Source organism: Amia ocellicauda, chromosome 7 (assembly GCF_036373705.1).
Source record: "Amia ocellicauda isolate fAmiCal2 chromosome 7, fAmiCal2.hap1, whole genome shotgun sequence".
Lineage (NCBI taxonomy): Eukaryota > Metazoa > Chordata > Actinopteri > Amiiformes > Amiidae > Amia > Amia ocellicauda.
The window spans coordinates 9,571,285-9,585,121 of record NC_089856.1 but is presented as its reverse complement, the minus strand read 5'-3'; the positions used below and the strand labels follow the sequence as shown (position 1 = coordinate 9,585,121).

General features: G+C 43.2%; 1 protein-coding gene across 1 annotated transcript; it reads right to left on the bottom strand.

The window, feature by feature from the left end:
- Positions 1 to 929: 929 nt before the first annotated feature.
- On the bottom strand, positions 930 to 13,091 carry racgap1 (Rac GTPase activating protein 1). The gene is made up of 17 exons (XM_066708248.1): positions 12,952 to 13,091; positions 10,838 to 10,925; positions 9,882 to 10,084; positions 9,233 to 9,369; positions 8,462 to 8,531; positions 8,123 to 8,176; positions 7,545 to 7,619; positions 6,979 to 7,096; positions 6,380 to 6,525; positions 5,886 to 6,050; positions 5,586 to 5,681; positions 5,251 to 5,449; positions 4,811 to 4,916; positions 4,340 to 4,472; positions 3,490 to 3,619; positions 3,078 to 3,186; positions 930 to 2,854 (listed from the first exon to the last, which is right to left on the bottom strand). Exons 2-17 carry the CDS (start codon positions 10,920 to 10,922, stop codon positions 2,779 to 2,781), a joined length of 1,902 nt encoding a protein of 633 aa, XP_066564345.1. The 5' UTR covers positions 10,923 to 10,925; positions 12,952 to 13,091; the 3' UTR covers positions 930 to 2,778.
- Between the last annotated feature and the right edge of the window lie 746 nt (positions 13,092 to 13,837).

Sequence of the window (13,837 nt, the reverse complement as noted above, 5' to 3'; positions counted from 1 at the left end):
ATAATCGGTTATCAGGTTAAGCCCTTGTGTGATGCGAAGTTTGCATCTGCTTTTCCAGTTCAGGAGTATAGTCTTCTTGGCAATAGTTAACGCTGTGAGAACTTGAGTTGGGTTTTGTTCGGGGAGGATGAGCGAGGTTAGGTCTCCAAGTAGACGTGTGGATTGAGAGAGTGGGATGCTGCAGCCCAAAAGTGTGTTGAGTCAGTGGACAGAGCCAAAAGGCATGAAAGTAATTGTCTGGGGTGTTCAGCATACAGTGTGAACAAGTATCAGACTCTATGAAACCCATTGTAAACATTTTGTGCTGGGTAATGTGTGTTCTGTGAATGACTTTGTATTGTATCAGTTGTGTGATAGTGTTATTACTCACTGTAAATATATTCTTGCACCATCTTCAGCAAGAATCAGCACTGGCCCACCATCTGGTGTGGTCTTCGTACCAAACAATAACAGACAGAATATCTTCTGAGCGAGGTGACCATTGAAATATTGTATGTGAAGGTTTTAATCTTGAAATGCTGGATAGCGTAATCAAATTCAAACCTCTAGCTATAGTTTTGCAATAATTCTTCATGTGATATTGTGCTCTGAGGTGGGAAAAAATACTGTGTAAATGGTATATTACCAATCTTCCTTTTATAATGTATTCCCTAGAGTAAAAGGTTCTCTAAGCATCAAGAACTAGATTTTCAAAGAGCCATACAAGACTCATAGCCCATTCCTCTCATATGATCAGTTTCACCAAGTTGGAGTGTCAATGTCACAAAAGTGTAAATGGGACAGCAATATCTAACTGACAAGGATAATCCCTTTGTGTCCCTTTAAAAAAATGCAACACTAAGAGGCTACATTCTATAACCACGTCTCTCTTCACTAGGATAGAGGCATAGTCACGTAGAAAGGTGTACAAAGTAACCAAACGAGACAGATTTCTTTACCAATATTTATGAAGAAATAGCACAGCATGCAAATACAACACTCGATACCGGGTGAATGTAGACATTGGATTACAGCTCGAAACACAGTGCAATATTGCTGCCCTAACACAGATCAAAGGCTTTCAAATGCAGAACATTTATTTGATTAATACAAATCCTGCAACTGTTCAAGCAAATATCACACTGGTTCAATGAGCATGGCTGCAGTTGCTATTTCAAAGTGTATATAGATTATTATTGTTTTGTACAGCAGTTGTTCGCTGCAAACAGGTCCTGGTTTCCATCACCATTTTTACCTGGATAGAAACAAGACAGACACCTTTCTTTGTTCTGAATGATTAAAACAAAATTCCAGTGTTGTAGTTTGGTTTCCTTGAGCTCGTTTGTGAGGAGCTCTTCCAGGAACAGAATCAAAGGTTTGTTATTTAAGCTAGTATGGAGCACGGCAGGGAATCCAATAAGTCTCCCAGGGTGTACGCATCTGATCCTGTCCCATTCTTACAAGCAGCAGGTGCAGATTGTACAAAATATTTTAAATGCAAAATGCTTTTTTTCCACCCCTCCCCCCTTTCTAAATAAGTAACAAGCTTGTTACATCGACTAAGCTGTCCCAGCTTACATTCGAGCTGCCCGAATTCCTGAAACAGGCCAAACTACCGTGCAACACTAGTCTCATCAGTTTCACCACCAGATTTGAAGGAGCGGTTAGAGAGAGACAGGGGCCTTTACCCCTTTCTGTGCCTCTTTTGGATTTATGATCATTTCCCAAAGAAAGATAGCCATGTCATGTCAAGTCTGAAGGGTACAGAAGATGTGTGACAGGATAATTTACCCAAGTGTGGGGAAGGGAGGGAACAGAAGAGATCACTTCATACACACAAAGAGGCAGAACCTTCCAACTTGGGTTGGATTAGGTGAGCAATTGCTTAATGAACATTGTAGAAAACAGAACTGATGAAAGATGCACCCTCTCTCATTTAAAAAGTATGTTACAGATAAAACATCACAACCATTCATAAATATTTACAGTGGACAGAGATGATTTTCCAGTACTGTGAACCACTCTGGTGTGTTAATGCAGGTGAAAGACACGTACTGGAATCACATTTTTTGGTACCCATCACAATTTTGGTACTAAGAGCACTGGACATGCAAAATGGCTTTTTCTAGCCTCTTACAGCGGGGAACCCCAGTATGGATTCCCAGGCCCTTGGATTGAAAGGAAACATTTAAAAATGTATCTTTAAATATAATACCCATTAGTGCTAACAGTCACATATGAGGAAAATGCCTAAATGTTGGTCTATTCGATCAGATTTAAAGTCTTTTAGTATAAATATGAACTAGGATTCATTGAAACGGCCAATTCAATGAATGCTCCTTACATTGCAAATCACGTGTACCAAATTCTGATAAGGTACCAAAACCGCACTTACACACACACCACATATTTTAGTACCATAGACAACATGTAGTGGATACACTTCAGCACATCAATTTGAGCTGTTACAGGTTACTGGCAGACTAAACAGGTTTACAATACTGATAACAAAATCATGGTTATAAGGAATCCACCAAGAACAGTGGATTTCAATTGTCACAAAAAATAAAAATCACTTTTCCATTGTGCACCTCCTTTGGTCATGATTACTGCACATATGCAAAGGAACATTAAAAAATATGAGTCAGCTTAAAATAGAGATTAAATAATCATAAAACTGTTTATAACAACTCACACTAGTTACAGATATTTGGAAGCATGATACAAATACAGGGCGTTACATGGACCGCATCAGAATCTGTGTGAGTTTTACCAATCCGATGTCACTCTGGAGTCACTTCACTTCAGGAGTGGTGAGGCGAAGAAGTTGCCCTGTCGACTGAACTGGCTTGCAGATTTACTCTTGCTGCCAAACCTGCAATAGGAAACGCATTGCTTAATGGGTGCATTAGAGAAATCATTTGTTTAACAAAAAGCTAATGGTTACGAGTTTACACATTAAGTCTGATGTTGAAGATTATCTTTAATATGCAGTAATGGTTGGTCTAATGAAACAGAAAACATTTCTGATCTAGTAGTCTGATGTAGTATGCTCTTTGTGTAGTTAAACTACTGGCTACAGCCCTCGGGTCACTCACTTGGGAGTGGTTCTGCTGAGTGTGGTCTTCATGCGCTGAGACAGAGAGCTGGAGGAGGGCGTCTTGCTCATCTGGTGCTCTGGAGTGGTCAGGGGCCCCAGCATGCTCACTGAGACAGAAAGAGAACATTAACACCGCTGGGACTGACGGGAAGCACGGTATCTAGGTGTAATATATTGTAATAGATGCCTAGATTGCTTTAGCTTTCAAACCACTGGAGAACCCAAGCACCTGTTACCCATTTTATATGAAGCTTGAGATCTCAGACTGTTTCAAATGAAGGAGCTCTTCTAATTGGGCAAATTCAATTAATAGTTCAATTAATTAAGCATGGCAGGGTGCAGGCCGAGAAGCACTGCTCTCTTGTAGTGCAGTCCACTCCCCACCAGCAACCAGACCGTGGCCTCCTCACCTTTGCCATCAGGGGTGGCGTAGGTGTTGCCGTTCTCAAAGACCATGTGGTCTGGGTTCATGTTCTCCTGCTCCACCATGACGAACTGGCTCCAGTACTCCACGGGCAGGTTCAGCAGCCTCTCCATGACCTGCAAACACACCCATAGAGATCAGACCGGTGCCCACTGCCAAGAGCTCCACTGTCGAGCTATACTGACTGCCAGAGCATGAAGCTGCGATCTTTACACAATCTGCTTTCATTTAACAGCGACCTCCATCGGGTGATCGTCAAGCACAATCCACAGCCACACTTGTTTAAAACCAGTACAATTATCTTGTCACTACTAGTACTCCACCACTGAGATAAACGTCCCTTCAAGATTGAGGAAAAACGTCAAACTCAACTGATTTATGTGCTTCTTGGGTGTTAATGAAAAAAACACTGCTTAAAAACCTATACACCTGACCCGAGAAAACCTTCCGGAGGCAGCCAAGTGCGTCTCAGTTCTGAAAAGAACCGCTGAAACTAAATCTGTACATGATGTTCACTACGGAGCCCAGCGCAACGAGGGACAGGCCTTCAGAAAGGATCCCAATTATTTTTCATTTGTTGATGAATGGTTAAAAACAAGTCACCAATACGTGAAGAGAATACTTCTTTTCTGAGATGAGCAGTTAGAGCTCACAAGCAAACTCAATTTTTTGCCCCCCGAAAGTTGAGACTGTTGTCCAAGTCAAGAAGTACCAAGACCTCACCATTCCTCTCAACACACACTTAGAACCGGAGAGAACATCAAGGTCTTACTGCTTCACTGAACAAGGAAAAACATTTGGGCATTAGAGAAGAGCACAGTGAAGGCCGAGGATACCTTGGGCTGGCGTTTAGTGTCCTGTAGGATGGTCATGGGGTCTGGATCGGGCACCGCGTGGCCAACTATCGTGGGGCCAAAGACCCGGGCCAGATTGGAGATGTCCATTTTGGTATCCCGGCTCTGGGCGACCCTGAAAAAAAAACACAATGACATCAGAGGGGCCACAGGGGGGCAGGCACTGACATTCATCCGGGGATAGTAAATCGTAATCCTACACAATTGTAGTCTATCACAATTCAAATGATCAAGTACTTTCAAAGAGCAAGGGATTAGAGAACGAGCTAAAAATAGTGTATCTGTACCTGTATATTCCTCAGTACATTTAAAGAAGGCATCTTGCCTGTGACTTGTCTGGACAGCTGTGCATTCTCTAGCTATTAAGGAGGCTGTTGCTCAAAGCTCATGTAAAAAGAAACGCCTGTAACAACACAGAGACCAAGATAGTGCTTCTATCTGATGGGCTGTTACCTCTGCAGGTGGATGGCCAGGAAGGCCAGCGTGTCCCTGTTGGGCTGAGGCAGCTCACTGATGGTCTGGTACATGGAGGCGATGCTGTTGTCGTCGTCTGAGATTTCTGAGACACGGGAGGAAGAGGAACAATCAGAAGGGGAACCCGGGCATTAAGTCTAGTGTAGCTACAGTGCCAGGTTGTTACTGGCCCCGTGTTAGCGTTAGGTAAATATTCACTTAAGAAAATATTTTTATACATAGCTTTAGATTGCAAACCTGTGCAGATATACTGGCACAATCTATTTTTTCTTTCATTTGATTTTACTTTTTAACTTTCCCACCCGAAAATCATGATTAATGTGCATGCGTTTTTTAATTCCCCGATATCAACCCTCTCTAGGGCGTGTTGAGAGGTAACCATCTGCCCCAGGACTGCCCAGACCACGCTCAGCCCTGACCTGCAGCCTCCATGAACGGCCTGTTGAGCCGGAAGGTCAGCAGCGGCTCCTTGAGGTTCCTCAGGAAGTCCTTGAGCAGGCCGGTCACGGCGTGGATGTCGTCCACCTTGCTGAGCAGAGGGATGGTCTTCCCCCGCAGGAACTTCTCCTTCAGCTCCTTCACGGTGCGCTCCGCCCCAGACAGCCGGTACAGCCCCGTCTACGACCACACACACAAGTCCGTCACATTAGCATCTTCCACCCAGGTTACGGTGTCCAGCATTTAGTGGTGGACTCGGTACAGGATGTACCCAGTTAAGAGTTTTTAAGATTGGCAACTCAAGTCTTGTTTTTACCTCATGCAGGCCCCTCTGCTCAATCTCGTTGACACAGTGGACCACCAGTGAGGGGATCATGGGAGAGCTGGAGGACACGTAGTCAGCCAAGGTGCCCTAACAACAGACAAGGTCAATCAATGCACTACATCCCAGACCAAAAGTAATTGAAAAGACTTAAAAATGCCAAAACACTCTCATCCACCACCCACACACTTTACAGATCTATAAGTCGAACTGCAACAGTTTTTATGCATAATTCTAGTGATACCATCAGTTAACACAAACAAGATAGGAAAACAGTTGTTCCTCCTGCAGTACCTCTCCGATCCTGACAGGGGTGCTGCCCATGTTGGGGATGCAGGGCAGGGGGCAGCGCTCACGGCACTCAGGGTGAGCCACCACCCGGCAGTCGCGGCATTTGAGAGAGATTTTGCCAAACTTGATCCTCTTCCCACAGGGTACGCAGGACTCGGGCTTGATCACCTGCACGGGGAGAGACAGCAGGCCTGCTCACTGGAGAACTCACGGCAGGGCTCGGAGAGGCAACCAACGACAAGCATGTACTGGTACTGGTTCAGGTACTGAAACAGTCAGACATTAAAATCAGCCGATCAGAGACTAAAATACATCTTGTAAGTAAGAAAATTGTGGCAGTGGCTTTCCATGACCCGACCACGTCAGTCTAAAACTGGCTAATTCAGTTTCTGACATTTGAAAAGAGAGGTTAGGGTGGAGGAGGCCAGTGTGAGGGGGTAAAATAGGAAAGTGAACTGGTGGTGGATCAGGCCAGAGGTAGCAAAACTGCTCTGTACCGTTTTGGAGACGAACTCATGCAGCCTAATGCCTCCGTTGCCCTGAGGGGTGCTAGGCTCGGCGTGGTGTATCAGCTCCGGATGATTCTGCTTTTCTCCCGCGTGCTCAGACAGGCCCGACTCAGAGTCCCAGCCCTGCAGGGTAGCTGACAGGAGAGAAATACAAAGGAAAACGTCCAATCACGTGCAAAAACAAAGTGCCAAAACAGATCCACCAGTAAACTGGATTAGTGATTTTGCCTAGTGGTTGTTCTTGTGCATGCAGCATTTACTGTATGAAGATCAAGGTGTACCAAAAACAAGGTCATATAACGTGGGGCAATGTTGCTGGCACAATTCTTTAAAAATGAATGCATTGAGATTAAGTGAATGACAGGGAATGGCAACAATCACCCCCCTTCCAAATAAAAAATTGGATTCCAAGATGGTTCTCACAAAAGAATACAAGCGTAGTTCACAACAGACTGGTAGGGCGGTGCTTGGAGAGTTGGAAACAAACCAAATAAAAGCCCATAGAAACCAAAAAAAAGTATAGAAAAACCCAGAGGTTCAAACCAACATTCCCTGTACAAACAAAATACCCCCCCAGAATTAGTTACCAGTCTTCCTCCTGCTGCGAGTCCAGTAGGGTACGGTCTCAATGGTGGAAACAGCCTCAATCGGACCCCCATCGCTAGGGACTGTAACTTTGGTCTTCGTGATGATGGACTCATTGCCCTGGAGGAACCAGATCACACCAGTGAAGACTTGCAATCTGTGCATCATAATCTCACACATTTCCACACATGTATTCAGCTCAAGTTTAAATTGATAATTTCACCATTTAAAATGAAGGACAGACTCATATGGTTGTCAGATATGTAGGATATCACACAACACTGATTTTACATGTTCAACTGCTTAGAACTTTTCATAGTGTTCTTTATCATAGTACTATAGTCAGGGGTCAGGTGTTAAAGCAGGGTAAGGACAAGATTACATAAAATTACCAGGAATAACTTGGGATCAAATCTAATCAAAAGCCACCTACGTTCAAGTTATTCAGTGATTGGTTTAGAGAGGTTTGTAGAACGTGTGGGATTGTGGCTCTCTGGGAGCAGGGCTTCCATTTGTACCAAAAGTGTATGTACAGGTGAACCTGGGAAGAGAGGAGGGCCGGCCATACCTTTTCTGCCTTGCCAGAGGAACGTGATCTCTTGGCAGCAGCCGGGGGACCGTCAACATGGTGTCTGGAGGAGCGCTACAAAGACAAAGCAGAAGGATATTAACGCCCGCTCTCACCGCGGAGGACAGCAAACACACATTTCTCTAGCCATTTTTTAATCCATGGTGGTCATTTTGTGCCAATATAGAACACTACATTCTCCCAGAAAAACACAATACTTGGGATCACCTAACTAAAACTGATCCCATGAGAAGCAGAAGAGGGGGAGAGAAGCCTCACTGAAAGGAAATGTGGCTTTTGGGCTGCGATATGGATTAAGGATTGGCATTCAGCTCATTTGTTCACTATGTGGATTCTTTCCCCGTTTGTGCTGCCAGCAGTTTAGCGCCAGTTTAGAAAGACCTGGAGGAAGTATCTGAGCTCAACAAAGAGCAAGGGGTTTCCTGTGTTTACCTTTTGATTTCAAATCAACTTCACCACTGCATACTGAACAAATCACCTTTGTCTGGGCTGCCCCACCTTATTCAAGAGCCTTGTGCTCTTAATATGCAAGCCATGGCTTCCCCTCAGTCACTTACTCGCTTCTCTCTCTTCTTCAGACGGACTGTTCTCACTATAGAGGAATCCCAGTCCTGCGGGGGGAAAAAAAAGATACAGACTGTGAGGCACTTTAACGAGAAGTGTCCAATAATATGAATTCAGAAATATTTGAAGAGTACAGGGCAGTCATATCAAAAAGCCAGCAGCCCATGGTTATTTCCCAAGTCATTCAGTAAAAACAAAACTAACTTTTCAGCAATCGCTGGTGGGAATCATTACAGACAGCAACCTGAATGTATAATCTAGCAGATATATTTGGATACCCTAATATTGTCCAGTCTTAAAAGATAAAGAGCAGATGAGGGGTGAGATATTACCAAGGAGTCATCAGTCTTGTCGTAGCTGATGTCAGACAGGAGGGACCCAGTCTCATCAATTGTGGATAGTCTGCAAGAGAAGGACATGGGTGAATGACAGCCCAGGTAAGCAGTGTCCATTAAGACAAGAAGCACAGTAGACTTGTCTCCTGCTGGCATCCTTTACATCAGCTAGGGCCAACTTGTAGTTTTGAGAAGGCGAGTGGTCGGACAGATCCTTCCGACACTCGACTGGCTTCATTAAGTACTCACAACTGCAAATGGGTATTTATTTTCTGAGTTTCAACATCAAAATATAAAAAACTGCAGACATCTGGGCAACCAATCATGCGCTTCTGAATTCCAAAAAGAACAATGTTTATGAACTACAATTTAGGCGATGCAGTACAACGCACCTGTCATAGCAAATGAATCTGTCATTGTGTATGAGTGAAGATAGCATCTTGAATACCCCTTCCCTTATCAAATACATGTTAAACAGACAAGATCCGCTCTCTGCGCGTTAATTAACACTGAAGAAAAGAACTAAGCAATTAGTCCAAAAGATGCACTGTTCTCCCAGACAATGAATGTGTGATTCGTCAGAAGGAACGGACGTGCATTCACTAACGATAATTGGAGCTTCACAGGCAGGTAGGGACAGCAAGAGGTTAGTGCGGACACCTACCGAGCCTTCCTGTAGCCCTTCAGCCTTAGGTCACTCTGGGAATCGCACTTCTACCAGGAATGAGTGCGAAGTCATCTGAAGGGCACGGGAAGGAAAGCACTCACCGGCGACTGGTGTTTTGCTGCGTGGGCTGGGTGCGGGCGTTCAGGAAGGCCAGGGCAGACCTCTGCTCATCGTTGAGCTGGATGCTGGTGGACCCCTCTGTGATCAGCAGCTCTCTGATCAGCTGGATCTGACGGTCCTGCAAAGCAATCGCAATTGGAGGATGAAAACAGGGCAGGGGCACCAGACTCTCTCCAGTTCCACTATACAGTTTTAGTTTTAGATTGTTGTGGTCAACTGGGCGACATTCCATCGACTAAAAAATGCCAAAGGAATGTATGAGTTAGTGGCAGCTTTCCAACAGCCTTTGTCTCTACAACTCTGATAAAGTCCTTGTTTCCCAGCACATTCACTTAGACCAAACGACAGGCAAGTGGAGATTGAAAATGTCAGTAAATTCTCCTACAAAAACATGAGGACCAATAAACCAGTCAAATTGTGTACTAGAGTATGTATTTGTTACAAATCATTCCTACTAGGATTCCTGCTTACATTGAATTTTACACCCTAATGCATTTAGTGCATTTTGGAATGCTTTCAAATGTTTCTTGTGATATCGAACTCACTCTGGATTAGGTTGTCAACCAAGAAACAACCTATTTGGAATATGTGATAGCAGTCTATTCATGGGGTTCATTATGGCTCACCCACCAGTTTCTCGCAGTCAGCCTCTGCTTTCTGGCGCCGGCGGATCTCCACGTCCACCTGGTTGCGGGCGTGTTTGAGTTTGACTTCCAGGGCACTGCGCTCTGTCTCCGCCTTGGCTAGCACCTCCTTAGAGCTGCCAAGCTCCTGCTCACAGCGCTGCCACCGCCGGCGGCAGTTCTCGAAATTCACTGCCAGCTGGATGAACTCTGAGGTGGACAGGGGGAGGCAGACAGACAGTCAACACCAGGGCAGTGATGGACTAAGGGTCCATTAATCTTCAGCACCATGAGAAGATGTTCATACACTTTGCTGTGTACCACATAATTAAGTGAACAGCTCACAAAAAAAGTTTACCTAACACACCCTGTAAACAGTAACATGGAGGTAGTTCACTTAAATTGCTTAAAGCCTCAATTTTCAATCCTGAAAGTACCCCATTTAGTGTGGTATCAAGATCCTTAAAAACAAAATAAGTTCTCTCTTTAGACGCATTTCTTGCTTTTCAGATCGTTAACTGTAACTTTAAACAGAGTCAAGGTGGTCTGAACTGCAAGCTCTTTAAACCAGAATATTTACCAATCCCGATCTTGAAGGTGCTGGCAGGGATCGTGGTGGGCCAAGCCTGTTTCCAACAAAGGCACTAACTTAGTTATTATTATTATTATTATTATTATTATTTTTTTTTTTTTTTTAATAGACCTCCCTAATCGAACTCCGTCAAATACCTTAATTACATGCTAAAATCGGGACAAAACCAGCTCCAGTTTTTGAAGTGATGAATGGTGCTGGTTAAATAAAAACTAGAAGAGACCACAGCTCTCTGGGACCAGGGTTGTCTAACCCCGAAATGGGCAGTCTGTGGAGTTGCTCCATGCACTGACCACTACGGGTGTAAAGGAGCATCATGTCAGGCAGTGAACCATGAGGTAGCTCTCCGCAGGGAGGGAGGGGGCTCTTACGTGGCTCGATGCCTTCACTCAAGACTTCCACATGCTCCTGCAGCTGCTCAAAGAGGCTGTGCAGACTGACCATGGCCGAATCCATCTCCTGTGGAGACAGACACAAACACACACCTCATGACTACAGCACAATCACTGTGAAGGAAGTTGTTTTAGTACATTACATCCAAGTAGTTCAGATTTTTGTTTAAACATATTTAGGCCACCATCCATCGAGGTGACAAGCAGGGTTGGGGCCAGTTCCAGTTTCTCCATTTTAAATTCCTTTTCAAATTCAATTCCAGTTCCAGAGCCTATGAATTTTGAATATTTCAATATCAAGTTATAATTAAGTGACTATAAGTTCAGCTTCAAGACACTCTTGTTACTTCCAACCAACAGAACAAGCAGGACTCAGAAGTGGATATAACATGATGCATCATATTCAAGTCCTCTGAGAAGTATTGGAAAGATGCAGACAGTATGAGCTTCCTCTGTGCCTGGGCTTTATTAACTAGAAGAAAACATTTGATTCATTACAAATTCAGTCATCAGGGCTCTAAGAAATCATGACACTGAGGGAATGAAAAAACATTAAATAGATCTACAACAATGCAACACTGACAATCCAACTCCCCAAAACACTGACAAGATCAAGATCTGCAAAGGAGAAATGTCATGGAGATGCAATCGCTTCAAGTCTTCTTGACGAAACTTGAGGTTTTGGACTGGGAATAAAAAGGAATCAATTTAAACAGAGGTCATAACCTACGATTTGTCAACCACCTGTAGCTTCCAATTCTCTTCTCGGATGCAAGTAAGAAAACTGGATTCAAAATTCTAAAAACTTGAGGAAGTCATGATCCACAACTTGGTTTAAACTTAAGTGAAGATCAAAAAGTCAAAAGTGGTCTAGCAACACAGATGCAGATCTTATGGAAGAACTCTAAAGTGTGAAAATAGGATAAGGTGCATTATGGAAGAAACAGAATGCCTGTGAAAGGAAATCTACACATTTGCTTGGAGACAAATTGCATCAATGTATACTAGCATTGCTCATTTATGGTTCTGAAACCTGGTTACCAAACGCAAACAGTTTCCAGTTTACACAGAAACTGGAAAAGACAAAAAGAAGCCTGGGAAGATGCCTGCCTGGAATAACAAGAGACAGAAAAACAAATTGATCCATGAACAAACAAAAGTACGTGACAATTCAAAGAGTGACAATGTTAGAGAGAGAATGGGCCGGACACGTTGCAAGATAAATAAACCAAAGACGGACAGCAGAAGCTATAGAATGCGTCAAGAGATTAAAGAAAAAAGTAGAACTGAAAGATGACCAAATAAAAGATGGGAAGATTAAATAAGATGTGCTGGTGTGACCTCAAAAAGTGGCAATATATTGGGTAGGCCTTCATACAGCATTGGATCAATAAATGCCAATTTAATGACAGACCTTGAGTGTTGAGTGCATGTTGCCAGTATATGGTGTAAATTAGCATCTCAGCAGACGAGTGATGTTGACCTTTAACCCAGGGAGCAAATCACGTGACTTCACAGCATTGTTTGAATGGCCTCCTGCTCTCTGGCCGTTTGTGTACAGCAGCGCTACTGTAATGTCAGCCAACTACGTGCTTGTTTTGCTAATGCTGTGTATTGCTTCTGTTTTCTACCGAGATATACATGTATATGCACATACTTATAGCACTTAAACTGTCCCTCTCCACACACACACCTCGTTTATACAGATTAAGACACAAAGTGCACCAACCACGGAACAAACACGTTTTCTAAACCAACCACTACACTGTAAAGAAACAGCGCATTTCCGATCTGTTTAAATAACCATCAAAACGATACACAACCTGGTATATTTTAACTACTGCGCTATAGTCTCATACGTCCTCACCCATGCAAAATAATGACGCTAATAAGCCAATGGTTCCCTGTTTGTTAACATTGTAAATATTAAAAACCAATTACGTTGATATCCTATGTATCCTATATACGCTGGGATAGGCTACATCGGATTTTATTTTTTCTAAAATAAACAATACCAGGCAGCAGCACAACGAAGGATATAACATTTCGCTTTTCATTAAGCAGAATATTAATAGCATTTAATGTCCACTTACTGCTTTCGCGGCTTCCTCTATGTAAAATGATATATCTATATCAATTCACCCGTAATTTCGTAAGAGTATCCCCTCCACACCTTGCTAAATCGTCCCAAGCTGCTTTCGTTACAATTCAAATTTACCCGCCAGCCAATTACAATGGACTGTAAATGGACGTCAGCGCGTCAACGTGTACGGGACGACGTCGGAGCGGCGCGGGTCAGTGGCAGCGCCATCTTTGTTGTGGCGAGTTATTAAAAGCATAACACAATACACGTGTTTCTGGCATTTTTACAGTTTTGTCTGTATATTATGAGCGGGGATAATTATCCGAATTCTTTTGGGAGACGTTAATGGATGTTAAAGAACAACTGTGGGTTTAAAGAACAAAACGAAATCAAACTAGAAAATATAAATAATCATCCTTTAAATTTGGAATATACCTAAGAATTCGAGAGCTTTCATTAGATTAAAAGAACATGTGATGAATATATATATAACACATTTCTTCTGCCCCTGTAAATAGAGAACTAGTAATTGTCCTCAAGCGCAGGTTGTTATACACACGGTGGTCCAGCAGGTGGGAATGTTGAGTCTCTTTTTCCACACCGCAATTAACAGCAGCCGACGTGTTGCGTCTAATTTGGCCTAATGTAGCGTGTTGGATTCCAGCTTATACTGATACTTCATTACAGTGAAACGGCCACACGTTTGGCAAATGCACAGGCCACCGCTTGCTTTGGGTTGTGGTAAATAGAGTTGGTCCCTTAGCATTTAAAAAAATATATTTTTTATATATAAATAAATCATATACATAAACAATATGTACACAGCTTAATAGATGGCTTTTGAATTGCAAAGACAGCTACATTAGTAATAATTACAGAGCACATATCCCGGTCCA

Coding starts and splice junctions, on each gene's coding strand:
- racgap1 (XM_066708248.1), bottom strand. CDS start 10,922: ATGGATTCGGCCATGGTCAGTCTGCACAGCCTCTTTGAGCAGCTGCAG. Junction 10,085..10,837: donor GAGTGAAGGCATCGAGCCAC/GTAAGAGCCCCC, acceptor TGTCCACCTCAG/AGTTCATCCAGCTGGCAGTG. Junction 3,620..4,339: donor ACACTAAACGCCAGCCCAAG/GTATCCTCGGCC, acceptor GTGTGTTTGCAG/GTCATGGAGAGGCTGCTGAA.